The 15,486-nt window shown below is 48.7% G+C and overlaps 1 protein-coding gene across 10 annotated transcripts in view; it reads left to right on the top strand.

Annotated features, from left to right (window-relative positions):
* Window positions 1-15,486, top strand: part of PDE8B (phosphodiesterase 8B) — a 178,041-nt gene that overhangs the window by 96,056 nt on the left and 66,499 nt on the right. For all 10 annotated transcript variants that reach the window (XM_054715142.1, XM_054715148.1, XM_054715140.1 and 7 more), the window contains 4 exons: window positions 2,782-2,972; window positions 6,712-6,771; window positions 9,063-9,120; window positions 13,364-13,452. In XM_054715142.1, the coding sequence (XP_054571117.1) occupies window positions 2,782-2,972; window positions 6,712-6,771; window positions 9,063-9,120; window positions 13,364-13,452 (398 nt within the window). The remainder of the gene's footprint in view (window positions 1-2,781; window positions 2,973-6,711; window positions 6,772-9,062; window positions 9,121-13,363; window positions 13,453-15,486) is intronic.

The following is a 15,486-nucleotide window of genomic DNA, read 5'->3' as shown; positions in this document are numbered from 1 at the left end:
GCTCCCTCAGTAATGACTGCATGTGAAGGGTTTCCTTTCGCTATCACAATCCACAAGGCTGTGCCCCTCACTCCCCTTGGAAGAGTCACCTCCCACTTCTTCCTAGGAGTAGCTCCCTGGCCGGAGGCTTTAGGAGCACCCTGGACTGAGGAGGGCCTGACTGACCCTTGCCCAGAGAGGGCCCTTAATAAGTGTGGCTGCCTTGTGATTTCAAGCCTCATGCTAAGAAGGAAATGTCAGAATCATGCTGAAAAGTATTATTTTTCTGGAACATGGCTTTCAGAAAACAGGAAGTGATTCAGTGTAAAACCAATGGCATTGATGATACAGCCAGGTATTTCATGATGGTAAGGAATTATTGGAGAGGTTTAGGTATGAACTGTATTGTGGGTTTTTAAAATTTTAATTATATTTTTTTTCCATCACCGTTTATCCCCTCTTCCACCTCCACCCACCCCCTGCAATCACCACACTGTTGTCCATGTTCATGAGTTCTCTCTTTTTTCTTTTTTGTTTTTGAAAAGAGTCTTTATCTTCAACAGGTGCATATGGATGAAATGATAGGATGTGCGAGATTTGCAAAGTAAAACAAGACTTGGGAAAGTGGGTAGGGGGAGAGATGCAACCAGACTGGCCAGGAGCTGGTTGTTGCTGAAGCTGGGTGGTTGGTACAGGAGATTTATTACACTATTGTTTCTGTTTTTTATATATTGCCAGTTTTCAGTTAACAAAACATTCTTAAGATATAGTTGTAATGGTAGGACAGTATTTCTTCTTCTGATATTAAGTGAAACGTATTCAGTATTTCATCATGAAGAATGATAGTGGCTATTGCCTTAAAGGAAGGGTCTTCCAGTTAAGAAACTACCCTCTGTTTCTCATTGTTTAAGCCAGAAGTGGATACTGAGGAATAATAAGTGCCGTGTCATGAAGTTATTATGTTTTTCTTTTCTTTTTTGTGTTTTAGAGGATGTTTATTAAAGCTGGGGACAGTGAAACAAGAAAGAGCCTAGGACCGTGGTCGGCAAACTGCGGCTCGCGAGCCCCATGCGGCTCTTTGGCCCCTTGAGTGTGGCTCTTCCACAAAATACCACGGCCTGGGCGAGTCTGTTTTGAAGAAGTGGCGTTAGAAGAAGTTTAAGTTTAAAAAATTTGGCTCTCAAAAGAAACTTCAGTCGTTGTACTGTTGATATTTGGCTCTGTTGACCAATGAGTTTGCCGACCACTGGCCTAGGGTAACAGGAGAGGGACTCGGTGGGGAAATGAGCGTAGGCTGGGCAGCTTTGGCTCACTAAGAAATCAGAGAGAAGGGAATCTTGGGGAAAGGTCTGGAAGTTACCCTGGACGAACGGCTGCTGCCCATTGCTGCCCTGGTTGCAAGTCTGGTGGGGTCCCTTAGAGTTTAGGAGATGCATGGCTGTGGGGAAGAAGAGAGGGAGGAGAAGGGTGGGCGTGTTCCAAGGGAGCAAGAGCACACACTAGGATCTCTTTTATTTATTTATTATTGATTTTTAGAGAGGGGGGAGGGGTGGGGGGAAAGAAAGAGAAACACAGATATGAGAGCAAAACCTTAATCAGCTGCCTCCTGCATGCCCCCTACCAGGGGTCGAACCTGCAACCTGGGCATGTGCCCTGACCAGGAATCAAGCCAGCAACCTTTTGGTGCATGGGACTATGCCCAACCAACTGAGCTACACCAGCCAGGGCACGACCTTCGTTTTGAGGGCTTTTAAAGGCTGGGCATTTAGGTCTTAGGGGAGTCTCTCCATAGAACATTCATCAGTTTTATGCTGTTGTACCAAAATGAGATTTAGTCTCTTAACTTCATCTGTGCTTGGGTGTGGTTGGCAAATGGCACTCTATGTGGTTTTTTTAATTGGACCTGTTGCTGTGATGTAGTCTTGTTCCCACTAATAGTAAATACCTCTTGCATTTTGCAGGAACCCCAACAAGTAGTTATCCTTTCACGCATCAAATATTTACTGAGCACCTAGTACTAAGTGCCAGCCCATTGCAGGCACAGGGGTCCAGCAGGGAAGGAGATTAGGAAGGTCTTTGCTGACCCGAAGTTCAGTTCTAGTGGAGAAGATAGACTGTGAGCAGGTAAACAAATGAACAAGTTCAGGTGAGGGTAAGGCTGCCTCTGGCGGCCAGAGAATCTGGGTCCCAGCGCCCAGGGAGGAAGAGGGGAACACGGTGTGCAGTACTGCCACCTCCTTTTCATTGCAGGGACTGCGCCCAATTTGGCTCCATCACTTTCAGGGTTCATGATTATTCATTCCATATTACAGCAAGAGTTGGTGTTAGAATTAGTTTTGCAGGTTGTTTTGAGTCCCTTTCCTTTCTTGAATCTTTATATGGATTTAAGTCCCAAGTTCAGAGAGGTGTCATCCAGGTACCATGAGGCAAACACCACCTGCACCAGAGCCAAAGAGGTGTATATGTGAGCCAGGGTCTAACCTGTGCTAAGTATCCTGCTCATCATTTCACCGCCTTATCTGTTTAAAAACAAAGGCTCTTGGGAAATTAAAAGTAAATCACCACCAGCAGCTATTCCGTGCTCATTCAAGTCTCACAACGGGCTGCGTGGCACTGCTGCTCTCACACCTGACAGAGGAGAAACGGGGGGCCCCAGCGAGGAAATGCTCGTTCAGAGACACACTGGAAGCTGTTGGAGGAGCTGGGATTCGAACCCAGACAGCTTCCCTCCAGAGGCCTGTTTTTAATGCCATCTCTAAGGAGGATGACTGCTGTTAAGGTGCTCCTGTCTGTGTGTTCCAGGTTTTGCTGATCTTTGCGAAGGAGGACAGTCAGAGTGATGGATTCTGGTGGGCCTGTGACAGAGCCGGTTTCAGATGCAATATCGCCCGGACTCCAGAGTCAGCCCTTGAATGCTTTCTGGATAAACATCATGAAATTATTGTGATTGATCACAGACAGGCTCGGAACTTCGATGCAGAGGCTGTGTGCAGGTACCTTCCTTAAATCTCATATGCTTAGGAGATGTCCACTTAGCCTGAAGTGAGTTCATTTTTAGGTGTCTTTAGTTCCAACCCATAGATTTCTAAAATACGTGTTGATGTTCCTAAGCAGTTTATTCAGCTTTCTGTGATGAAAGCTGTAGCTCCGCCTATAGATGTATCACACCTTTTCTATTTTTTTGCATTTGAGTTCCGATGTATTTAGAGGTGTGAGCTGGGTGCTACTGAAAACTGCAGGATTTTCTCCCCTGAGTTTTTGCTCATGTTTCTCTCTCTCTCTCTCTCTCTCTCTCTCTCTCTCTCTCTCTCTCTCTCTCTCTCACACACACACACACACACACACACAAATACATTAAAATTCACACAGTTCTTACTATACAGATATGGTTTGGATGTAAACCAGATTATACAGATATGGTTTGGATGTAAACCAGATACTTTAATCTTAATTATTCTGCACCAAAATGAGCATCAGAAATGTGTGAAATATACATTTCCCCCTGCCTGACACAGATGGGTGGATCCGACAGCAGTCACGGGGCGAAGGCAGCCACTTTGCAGCTGGAGAAAATCTTCCAGGGGCCCACACCCCCACTTGTTTACAGAAACGCTTGTTCCAGGGAGGAAACGCATGCCTGATCATAAATAAACGCAGCCCTCAGAGTTCGCGCTGGATGAACCGATCCCTTTAGCAGCAGTGGAATGCTTTGAAGCGAGACAGGAAGAGGTCACTAATTAAATGCTAGGCCAAGGCGGACTCCAGTTACGTATGGAGCTGGAATTTTCTTGAAAATAGTAAATGGCGTGAAAGGTAGGGGCATGGCCTCTTAGAGCCTTGGGTACCCTGAGGAGAAACGAGGAAAAGCTTCTCATCACGGGCATCACTTTGCTAGTCTTTGACAGCTTTCCGTTTCCCAAAGCATTTTTCTTAAGGGACCTATTTTAAAATGTCTTATTGGTCTCAAGTAATTTTATCTTCCTGCGTAAGAATATTTGCCTATTTATTATGTATATTCATAAATAAAATGTATCATTAAATATTTGGCGGATAGTTTTGGTGATTAGGAACATTCCTCCTTTTTAAATGACTTTCAGGATAGAATTGGGTCCTTGATAATTAAGTTTGTCTTCTTTCCCTTGTCTTGACTGATTTTGTGATAGGTACTACAGTCCTTTGTGCATGCATAGATCGATTTAAGATGAGCTTCAGGTGTAAAAAGAAGGAATTAATAGGAAGAATTCTTTTAATTCAGGCAAAGACCCCTTTTAGCAGAATGGCATTACAACCTTCCTGGAACATAAAGAAATGGAGTTTTGTTTCCTAATAAGTGTACGTCTGTCTTGGCGGCACAGAAAAGCAGTGGGGTCTGTGCAGTGCAGAGGCCGGGTGCGTGCCTGCTGGCGTGCTTACCGCTGTCACCGGTCACCATGAGGGTGCCCCGATTCCTGACTGCCTGCCTGCCAGGACGTGTTCCCTAGGATGAGCTGGGACATGCTCCCGGCAAATGTGCACTCTATTGTCATCTGCGGTCCAGGATCCCTGGCTTTTGAGCTAGACTGGATCTTAGCTTAACACACTCCCTTGGACCCCTGCCCTGTCCGTCCCCAGGCTCCCCCTTAGTCCTCTCAACCAGGAAGAGGTCCAGGTGCTCTGACCACACCGGTTCCTCGGGAGGACTGAGCGGGAAGCGGGAAGCAGCAGGCAGCCACCCCAACACCGGAAGCCAGTCTCAAAGACTAAGCGAGTGTGTGCTCCAGCCCAGTTATGTTCGCAGCAGAGTTTGAGCCTCTGTCCAATGGCCCACCCCTTTGGATGTAGCCCAGAAGGTACACTTAGCGCCTCATTGGGGAGGAAGAGGCTGAAGGAAGGTGTGAAGTGCTCGGTGTTTCCTGAGAGTAGAGGAAACACTGTGCGTTTTTTTCATTAGGTGCTAACTGGTACTTCTGCTGAGAATTCAGTAGGCTACCAGGTAGGACATACGGGTAGCTTCACTTCACCAGGACGGCCCTGTGTGCTGCGTGGGAAGTCGCCTGTGCTCACATTGGAGGCTATTAGTGACTCACAGGGAGGTCAGGCGCTGTCTGCAAAGGTATTTGCCATTCAACTATTTATGCACCAGGGGAGCTGCGCTTCCCAGGAAGACAGCAGCTGGTCGTTTTCTCAAGCCTTCTACCCACACAGAGGGAGGCCTCCAGGAACAGGAAACGGGGAAGGTACATTTTTGAAAAAGGTTAGGAAATTCTGGAGTCGAAGAGGATCAAGCAGGCTGAGCTGGCTCCCCCTGGGAGAGCAGTCGTGCAAACAGGCTAACGTGGAGAGGACCTGAAATCCCAGTAGCTAGAAAGAAAATGAACACATGTTGTTTCACAAATTACCCGGGAGCAGCCCCGACGCTTCTGTTGTGGGAGATGGCGGCTCTCTTTTGAGCCATATTAAAATAACCAGAGGCCAGAGCAAGGGGATGGGTCAGAACACGCATTCATATTTGTGCCAAGATCGGAGTAGGTGGCACTTCATTAAAAGCTCACCCAGCCCTGGTCGGTTTGGCTCAGTGGTTAAAGTGGTGGCCCTCAGACTGAAGGGTCTCGGGTTCAATTTCTGGTCAAGGGCATGTACATAGATTGTATGTTCCATCCCGGGACCCAATTGATGTGTCTCTCTCTGGTTGATCTCTCTCTCTCTCTCTCTCTCTCTCTCTCTCTCTCTCTCTCTCTCTCTCTTAAAAAAATCAATGGGAAATATATCTTTGGGTGAGGATTTAAAAAAACAAAAGTTCACCCATTTCATGACCCCTGACCAGAATAATACAGAATCTGAGCTGTACCATTCAAAACACATTTTCTAAGAAGACTCACCGACCTCTAAAGTCTACACCCTTACATGTCTTAATCCCGTTAAGTTCCTAGGGAATAAACTAACAATGCAGAGGTGGTGACAGTTGCCATATTGCAACATTTCTCAGCCCCAGTCGTTTAAAGTATCAGAGGACAAACAACAGTGCAACTGGGAAATTGGGATGGGTCTGTGTACCATTTAATACATTTTAGTCTGCATTTGTATATCCAGCTGTCAGCAAGTACTTTCATTTTTCTGAACTAACTACTATTTTAAAAGAAAAAAGATCCAACCCAATTACCTCCCCAAGTACAAACTGATAACCAGAGAATTGTAGGACTGCCAGTTTTTTGTGTGTTTTTTTTTGCAGAGTAGAATTTCAGTCAGAAAACATGGAATTTAAGTGGGATTTGACGGTTTTTGAAGTGGAAAATTGGCAGATCTGACCTATTGGATAATTGCCTGGGAGTTAAAAAATTCTTTTTTCTTTTTTTTTTTTAATAACACAAAGAGATTGTCCTGATCCACAAGGACATCTTTCTTTGTTGTCTTTCACATGGACTTTTTCTGTTTTTTGTCCTTTTAGTTTAATAGCTCTGTTTATTAAAGAAGTTTCAGGTTTACAGGAAAATTGTGCAGGGTCCAGACTGTTCCTGCAGTTCCTACCTACCCCTACCCTCCAGTTTCCCTCATGAACATCTTGCATCCACGTGGTGCTTAGTTAGAGTGTTTCAGTTGCAGTTAACATTCAATCCTGTGCTAGTGCCCGGTGTACAGCAGAGCTGTTCTTCAGAGGAAGACCTGATGTACCGTTTCCGGTGTGAAGCGGTTTCACATGGGTTTGATGTAGCACAGCGAGGTCACCTGGTTTGACTTGGCACCTTCTTGTTGCAGGTCGATCCGGGCCACAAATCTCGCGGAGCACACGGTGATCCTCGCGGTGGTTTCACAAGCGTAAGCTCGCCTCCCATCCCTGCTGGAAACCGTCCCGTTCTTGCTGAGACATTTGTCTGATGTCATCCAGTCTCGGAGCTGGAAAAACAATGGGCATGTCCTTGGCCCTACAGCAGCAACCTGCTTTGGGTGTTTTTTTTTTGTGTGTGTGTGTGGGTTTTGTTTGTTTGTTTGTTTTTTTTTGCATGTTTCTGGAAATATTTATGTTTTCTCCCTATCATATCGAATTGCTGCTGCAACATACTCACCTCAGGAAAAAATGGTTACTTCATTAGATGCTGGAAATGAATGCAAAATGTGTGAAGGAGGAGATCTGGAAAGAACACGAATCCAGCTTACCTTTTTTTTCTTCTTCTTCTTTAAGGAAAAGAGATGGGAGAGAAAAAAAGAATGCTTGATTTTCACTTAAGAGGAAACAAATGGTAGCATGAGAACAAAGAGGCACTAAATCCACTGTAAGAAAAGGGATGTGCCGTTTATGTTTTGGGACAGTTATGTGGCTAGAAGCAGGACTAGGATGCATGCCAATGTTGGAAGGCAGGAAAGAGGAATTAAGCTGTAGGTACAAGATTGTGGGTTGAGAAACTGCTCTGCTGGGTTCATTGTCTGAAATGGCCAGCACTTAGAATGAAAGATCTGGAAGGAAAAAGTTGTTTGTACAAGCTGCAGTGGTTGGAATCTTTGCAAGTATCAAATGTTATAGTCAAGTAATGGCCATCATTAGCTTCGGAGAGAATAAGACCTTAATTAGGGCCTAGGATCTTCTGGACTTGGACCCATGTGGCAAAGGGCACGGATTCTGCAAGGAAGGAGCTGACAAGCCAGCAACTCGGGAGGGTTTAGGCTCCCCCCCGCCCCCCCCAGGCCAGCCCGGGACAGGGGAGAGTGGAAATACTCCATTCCAGAGCCATGTCCTGGCTTCAAAGTTTTGGCTTAACCAAAAACTTCTACTGAACTGGTGCTCCCTGAGTCTCTTGTTCAGAGCTGTGTCTTTTCACTGATACCTGCCACTGGCTGTGGGGCAAGGAAAGTGCAGAAACTGTCCCAGTGGTTCCTCTCCACTCCTCCATCCTGGTGGGGGATGGGGCCTCGAGGGGAGCGATGAGGAGAGCGAAGATGTGCAGTGGTCCTTGTTCAGCCCTTTGGCTCGTGTTTTATCTGGGGGGGCTCTGAGGTCCTGGGCATGGACACCTCATGTGCACCAGGCCCCACAGCGTCCCCCAAGCCCGGCTTGTTCCCAAGAACAAAGCACTCTTTTCTCCCCCCCACCCCCCGCCAATGTTTTAACAAAATATTTCATATAGAGAGAGCGATAATAAACATGAATTCTGAGTTTGTCCCACTCAGTACATGACACAGGACATTATTAATTCCTCTAGAACCCATTTAGTGCCCGTCCTGATTTATCAGTCAGCCAAGGAGAACCCTGAGTTCCAAGAGAAGGAGCTAGGGAAGGCGGCCTCTCCCTGCAGGGTGGGCTCAGCTACAAGGAATGCCCCAGGTGAGCACTGGGCGTTCCTTCCTGTTCTCTGTCTGCTCCTCCACCCAATCCCCTCTCTTCCATTTTCCTCCCCTGTTTTCAAGGTGTGGTCACCACGTTGCTTTCTGGCTGTCTCGGAAGCCTTTCCTCTCTCACAATGGTGACAGCCCTGCACGCCTCGTGGTGACCCACACCCACACCTTGCACTCAGGCTGATGTTCTGAGACCCAGCTGTAGACTCACTATAGGAAACCTTCCCCCGAAATGAGTGACAGTAATCAATTTTTGTTTTCTCTTCTTTCTTTCTGACTCGGCATTCCTCATGACACGTCTTGCCCATTTGGCTATTGGCTGCGGCCGCTTATGGTGCCTGTTGCCTTCCTCGAGTTGAGAGTTGGACCCAGCGAGGTCTTGGGGGTGGGAGTTGTGCTCTCAGAGGGGTTGGGGACGGCAAAGAGGACAGTGGTCTCTGGGACGAGCATTGCCCCTACTTGTCCCTTTGTGGGACTGCCCCACACACTTGCTCCAACTCCAACGGCAGCTAGAGCGGGGGACAGCCACTCACGTGCACCTGCAGCCATGCTCTCAGGCACACGGCGGGAGTTTCCTTTGCCATTCTGTGCTTTATGCATCTGGAGGTCAGTGTGGGAGTCAGGGTCCTTGAAGGCATGTGTACCCGTGGGCACGTGCTGGTCAGGAAGTCACTCCGAGAGCCAGCGCCATGCTCGCCTCATTGCTCTCTCTCCACGGTTCAGTGTGAGGACCCCTGGTTTGTATCTGCTGAGTGACCACCTTTTCTGCTTTGCTGCAGATCGGGCGACCATGAAGAGGCCTCAGTCCTCCCTCTTCTGCACGCAGGCTTCAGCAGGGTACGTAGACGCGGGCCAGCACCTCCCTCTGGTGCGGGCACCTTCTCCTAACTCTCCCAGCACAGCACAGCCAACATCCATGCGTGACCCTAAGCCCCAGGGCGGGGAAGGGAGGGAGGGAGGGACTGTTCTCATGGGATGGTAACGGGCAACTGCTAGCCGGACTTCTTTTCCTTTTTCTCTCAAAACTTCATATACCTTAGCTACTGATACGTAATGACATAGAAACACATCTTAGGTCAACATTCTGTAGTCCCAAGGTTCTCTCGTTTAGTCCAGTTGGCTAGATTCATTGTGTGCACGTGATTATGTGTAGGCGAGTCCACTAAGTGGGCACCCAGGCCTCGTGTTGGTCAGGGCCTGGTCAGAGCGTGTGCCCAGGGACAGGCCCAGGACGGCCACCGCATCCTGTGAGCTCCTGGTTTAAATCATGTTGTTTGAGTGACTACGTGAATTAAACTGCTGTTCAACTGAACAGTGAAGATTGATTACTGCAAGGAGACTTACCAACAAACTAAAACCAGGCTTCCCTGGCATCTCCTGGTCTCTTGATGGGAGTAATCTGAATCTCAAGTAGATGGAGCCATGCCTCCTTCCCTTCAGAAATAGGACATTGCCCGTGCCTGTGAGCTGTGGAGGTTCCTTTGGGTGGTGTAAGGAATGGTACCTTGCAGCCCCTAGTTAACAAACAATCCCGTCTTCGTGGTAGACCATGGAGAGGCAGAAAGGGGGAAATCGCCATGGGCAGCAGTTTTGTGCTTCGGTTGTTTTCTGCTTCGGTGTGGAGCAAAGTGCTCTGTGAAACAGGCAGGTAGCACAGTGACTCACACGTGTCCTAGGAACGAGTGTTTCTCGTTAGCGGCATCGCTCGCCTCACTTTCCTCTAGTCCGTCATCCCGTCTCAGCGGCCGGCATTCGGTTCTGAGAGCTGTTCTCCACGCTGTGTCTCGGTGAGCGTGCAGAGCAGTGCTTCTGAGTTCTGCAAGAGGAATGCTGGTAGAGAAGCCTGAGGCTTCTTTCTCCACTTACAATGATCGTTTCCTGAGAAATAACCTAAAATCATCCACAGGTTTCATGGGGGGGCAGTGGGTTTCATGTTGAACGCCCACTGCACCCCGGCCCAACCTGGCCCTGGAGCTCTGAGGCAGGACCTCTTGGAGTGTGAGCACGCGGGTTCTCCTCCCCCCGGGACCGCGTTACTAAGGATAGGAGCAACACCGTGTGGGTGACATCCTCCAGACCCCCTGTAGCTGCTGCCGGGTGTCCTTCTGGAATTTCGCCTTCAGCTCAGTGTTCCTACCTGTGACGGGTGTGGATTGTCATTTGGAGTGATGCTGGGAATTGCACATCTACTCACAGGAAAACTTAGGGAGAGCAACTGGCCCTTGTTGGAGGCAACATGATGCGGTCAATTTAGGAGGGAAAAGTTCCGTTGTTCCTTTTTACGTGCTTCGTAACCTGTCTGTGCTGCTCTAGAAGGTTTCGTTGCCCTCTGTCCAGATATGGAGATGCTTTCTGCCGTCCGCCTTGCTGAATCAGACCCACAGAGGGAGCAGGAAACACGAGACCTGTCATGGACACCTGTGTTCTTTCGTGCTGGTCTGATCGAGGCCTTTGCCAGCTGGGTCAGGGCGCCCCCACATAGTTGGGGCACTTTCCAAAGGGAAGCACATCGCACCTGCCAATGCTTTCCCTCCTGAGTTACTATGAAATGAGATCAGCTGAGATTGCTCTCCGGGTGGCTGCCCTCCTTTTTTGGGCAAAACCTTGTCTTTGGCAACACTCTACCCAACCACCCATCCAAACATGCCAGCGATTCTGCCTTCCGTGAGGTAGTTTCCCATCTGAGTCGTTTTGATTGTATGAAATCATCTGGTGAGACTCAGCCTGTGTTGCTAGCCGATTGGCCGGTGCTTCAGACTCTGGGTCCCCGCGTAGGGATCCAGGAACAAACTGTGCCGTGAACATCCCCCAGCAGCTCCCGGAGCCTCTCGCTGCGCGTGAGGGGCGAGCATCCTGCCCCGTGCCCTCCCAGCCTGTCAGAAACCGGTGCCTTCGCGAAGGGCGAGTGCAGCTGTTTTTATATCAGCCGCTGCGTCCCTCTTTTTGTATTTGAAACGGTGCGCAGTCCGCTGAACAAGTGTTCCTGGAGCACTGACACGTGCAATGCTGTGCTAGGCGTGCCGGTCAGACACAGCTCCTCCCCGGGAGGCTTCCCGGGGAGAAAGGGACAGCTCAGATTTATTATCAGTTCGGCTCCATTCCGGGCAACTGATTTCATCCTCGTCTACAGATGAGAGGCTGGGGATTTTCTTCCTTTTTGAGCAGAAGAGAAAACAGGTGAAATAGCGTGCCAGAGCTCACACTCACTGCAGAGTGAGAATGCCAGCTCCCTGCGGGGCCCACTGAAGTAGTGTTTCTCAGACTGTCTGTGGGCACTAGTGGGCCTACCGCTGTTAGCAGGTGTTCCTTGGCCAAGGCCGCTGTGGTCACATCAGTTTGGGAAACCAGTGAGGCCTCTCTCGCCTCCCCCCAGCCCTGAGCATGCACAGCCCGCATCAGCAGCGCGGCGCCCGGGCCTCCTGAGGGCCGGGAGGGCCTGTGCTGACGAAGCGGGCCCACATTTCTGCCAGTGGGCCCAGGAACCTGGCTTCTTAACCACAGGCCCAGGTGAAGGATGCTGACGTGGGAAGACGACTGCTTTTCATTCACTCGAATCATTCCAGAGGGAGGGGTTCACTACACTCTTGAAAATGCCCAAAATATGAGGCACTGGCGTCTTCCGTTGCCCTTAGTCCACAAAACACTCACTCAGTACCAAGTATGAACAAAGTGCTCCAGGGCTGGGAAACCGTCACCTGCAGAAAGCCGCTTGTCACTGCAGTGGAAGTTCTTAGACGTAAAGAAAAGTAAAATATAAAATATCGTTTCTTAGATAGGAAAGTGAAAATATCACACGGAACACGCAAACGCACAACGCGCTGAAAGCCCAGGGGGGATGAGCCAAAATTAACAACAGCTGGAGCTTGTGATCCTGCCAGTGATTTGGGGATTTTCCTTTGTATTTTCTGTATGTTACATCCTGTAAAATTAATGTGTATTACATTTAGAATTAGACATAGGCAACCGTGGCCCGCCCAGAAGTTCATCCTGAACCCAACGTGTTTAACTTCACCAAAGAAAGGGAAAGCGATTCCTTCCTGTGTGTGTTCATGGCGGAATCCCCCTTTCCTCCGCCCTTCCCAGCTTCCACCTGCAACGGTGGGGACCCGTGGCTTCAAAGGTGCTCCCCAAGGAGAAGCCATCCACACTAGATAGTGGAAGTGTGTGTGTGTTTGGGGGAGGGGGGGGGAGGTTGGGAGAAGGAGGAGGAGGGGAGAGGGGGAGGGGGAGACGAGAGAAGAGGGTGCAATGGGCACTCAGAAGATGAGGAAGGAAGCGAAGAAGGGCCTCTCCCCTCGAGACCATTCGCAGTGTGGCTCACACCAAACACGTCCAGTGTTGGGTTTTAGAAGACTTTTATTTATTTTTTATCCTTTACTAGTAGCCTTGCGCACAAATCCGTGCACCAGTAGCTCTCTGCGGGGCCTGGCCGCTCCACACCCGCTGCCCAGAGGCTCTCCGTGGCCTGGAGGCCCATCTGCAGCTGGACGAGAAACGCTTGCCTCGTCACCACGGTGACGAAGCGAGCATCCCACCAGGCCGCTCTCACTGCCTCCTCTCAGCGGCTGCCACCTCCCCTCCGGGACTGGGGGGCTGAGAGGACTGGGCGCCACCATCTTGTGGCTATGGGCGGCGCCATCTTTGTGACGGAGTGCTGGTTAATTTGCATACTACTCTGTTACTAGATAGGATTGTTTAAATATTACATACAGTATTACACATGTCTCCTTTTTCCCCCATGGACCTCTCCCTGGCCACCCCCACCCCCTAGAAGACTTTTACTGGTGCAATAGGAAGCACAGGTGTTTCTGCAATTAGCAAGGCTGCGTTTATTTTCCTGTCGGTATGCGTCGTGAAGATTTTCCCACCTTTGTTACAAAAGGAGTTAAGTGTACAATAGCCCATGCTGTGTTTAAACAGGCATTTCAAACACCTTGACAACTGTTTGATTTCATCTTCTCCACTAGTTGTCTTATGTAACAGAGGAACTTGGGTAGGGAAAGCTGTTAAGCTTCTTTATTTGACTCCGAAGGAAGTAATTGTATCTGTCTTACGTGTTGTATTTGCTTTCTTTTTTCAGAGATTTATGGAGAATAGCAGCATCATTGCCTGCTATAATGAACTGATTCAAATAGAGCACGGGGAAGTTCGCTCGCAGTTCAAACTCCGGTATGTGGGCAAACCAGACGGGACCCGGGGTAGCAGCTCTGGAGAGGCTCCCGGCTCAGTCACGGGGACTGTGAAGCCGTTCAACAAGTAACGGTAGCCGGTACAGCAGGATCTAAACTGGGAGCCCTTTGTTATTATGAAATAAATTAGGAGCATTTCTTATTTTGGCAGTATTTCCCACTATTTACAGCAGTTTTAAAATTGTACCCTGGGAAAAGTACTGTTTAATTTTTGTACAATTAGATCGAGATTAAGAGTAGCCTTTCAGGATTACTTTCTGCTTACTACTTGCAACATGTGTAAATTCCTCCATGGATTGTTAGGGATAGGGGCAAACCAATTGGCGTGTTTATTATGCTAACCATAATAATTGCTATGTAACCACGATAGTGATTTCATAAAACCCATTTGTGGCCTCCAAGCATGAAGTATCTCTAAGAGGCTGATTTCAGGTCTCTGAGCAGGTATAGAGTGCTTTAAAAGCAGGCTGCTCTCTGGGGCTCGCTTCTGGATGGAATTGTCTGAGGGCCTGGCCAGAGCTCTGGGCCGTGGGATGTTCTGCTTCTGGGGCATCTTGGAATGCCAAGGTCCTAGCTCAGGCCTGGTTGGCTCAGGCTCCACTCGAGTATACTCTCCGGACCCTGATGTTTTCCACTTGCCCCCCTCAAGCAGAGAAAGAGGAGCGGACTGTGGAGGCTCTCCCCAAACTATGGTCCTCAGTGGCTCATGGCCCTAGGACACCAGAAAGTCTCAGCCTGGCTTCCCCCTCTGGCCAACTGCTAGGTCAGGGGGGTTTCAGGCTCAGCAAAAAATGAGAAGGCATCTCACTGGAATGCTTATACTTCTTTTTATCTTGATTTCTGAATTTGCATTCAAAGGGGATCAAACCCTTTTAAACTTAAGTTTTCTCTGCCATTCTCAGTCCCCTGGGAGTAAAGGGTATTGGCATAAACCCACAGAGGCAGGTCCTGGGGCTCGCCGGGTCAGGGAAGCTGCTTTTTGGGGGGTAGAGAGCTTTAAGAAACAGTCACTTTCTTAGATGGGAAAGTAACTAAGAAGAACCTCAGACAGTGGGAATTTAGGTATTTTGACAGTTTTTCGTGAGGAATATTGCCAAAGATTTTTGAATATGTAAATAATTAAATCCCTTGGTTTCTTCGTGTCCACATATTTGTTAGCTCCAGAGAACTTCATAGAATTTTTCAAGAAAAGCACATTGCCTTTACTTCAGAAATGAATGATTTTTATTATTGTGCATTGATGGTTTCGATTGCTGGAGGTCTCTACTGTTTTTAATTGAGGGTAAAAAGGCTTTGTGCTTTTTCTTTAAAAAAAAATGTTTTCACGATGAATAGAATTAGAAAAAGAGAGATTTCATTTGGTTTAAATCTTTTACTGTGTCGTATCTCAAAAACATGAACAGATAGATACCTTATTGCTCTGATAGGTAATTTTCTCCTTTTACTTTAGGTAATTATGTGCGTTTCCTTGGGCAACATTAAATGTGATGGCACACGCCAGATGTCAGAGTGAGCGGGCGGAGGTCGCGCTGGCAGCTTGAACTAAACATGCCTAGCCAGTCAGCACGAGGCTTAAAGAAAGGGCTTCTGGTTATTTGCTAATGAATAGAGCCAGGCCTTAAAACCCTTCAGGGTTCATCAGACTCAGAACTTGGCAAATTTCCGAGCTCCTAACCCTGTGCAAGTCCCAGAATGTCTCTCTCTTCACTGACGGAAGCTGCCTGGGGGAAAGGCTCAAGTTCCCAATACAAGTCAGTGTGCAGTTGGCGAATGGACTTGACTCCCCAGGCAGTGGCCCCGGAAGGAGGGTTTGCCCAGCATATCCATCTCCTTACCCCTCACCCAGCTGACGCTAGGCTGGCAAAGAGCCTCTCTTCCCAGCCATGAGCAACCAGCATGATGGCAGCCCCTCCCCCGGCCCCCGTGTGGGAAGGGGGCATGAGGGGTGATGTGTGTGTGATGGGGGAAGACGGGAGTTCTCCACCGGAGAAAGCCAGAGGAGGGCTAAGGGGTC

This window comes from Eptesicus fuscus, chromosome 4 (assembly GCF_027574615.1).
Source record: "Eptesicus fuscus isolate TK198812 chromosome 4, DD_ASM_mEF_20220401, whole genome shotgun sequence".
Taxonomy (NCBI): domain Eukaryota; kingdom Metazoa; phylum Chordata; class Mammalia; order Chiroptera; family Vespertilionidae; genus Eptesicus; species Eptesicus fuscus.
The sequence above is the reverse complement of the archived record's forward strand: the minus strand, read 5'-3'. Positions and strand labels throughout refer to the sequence as shown.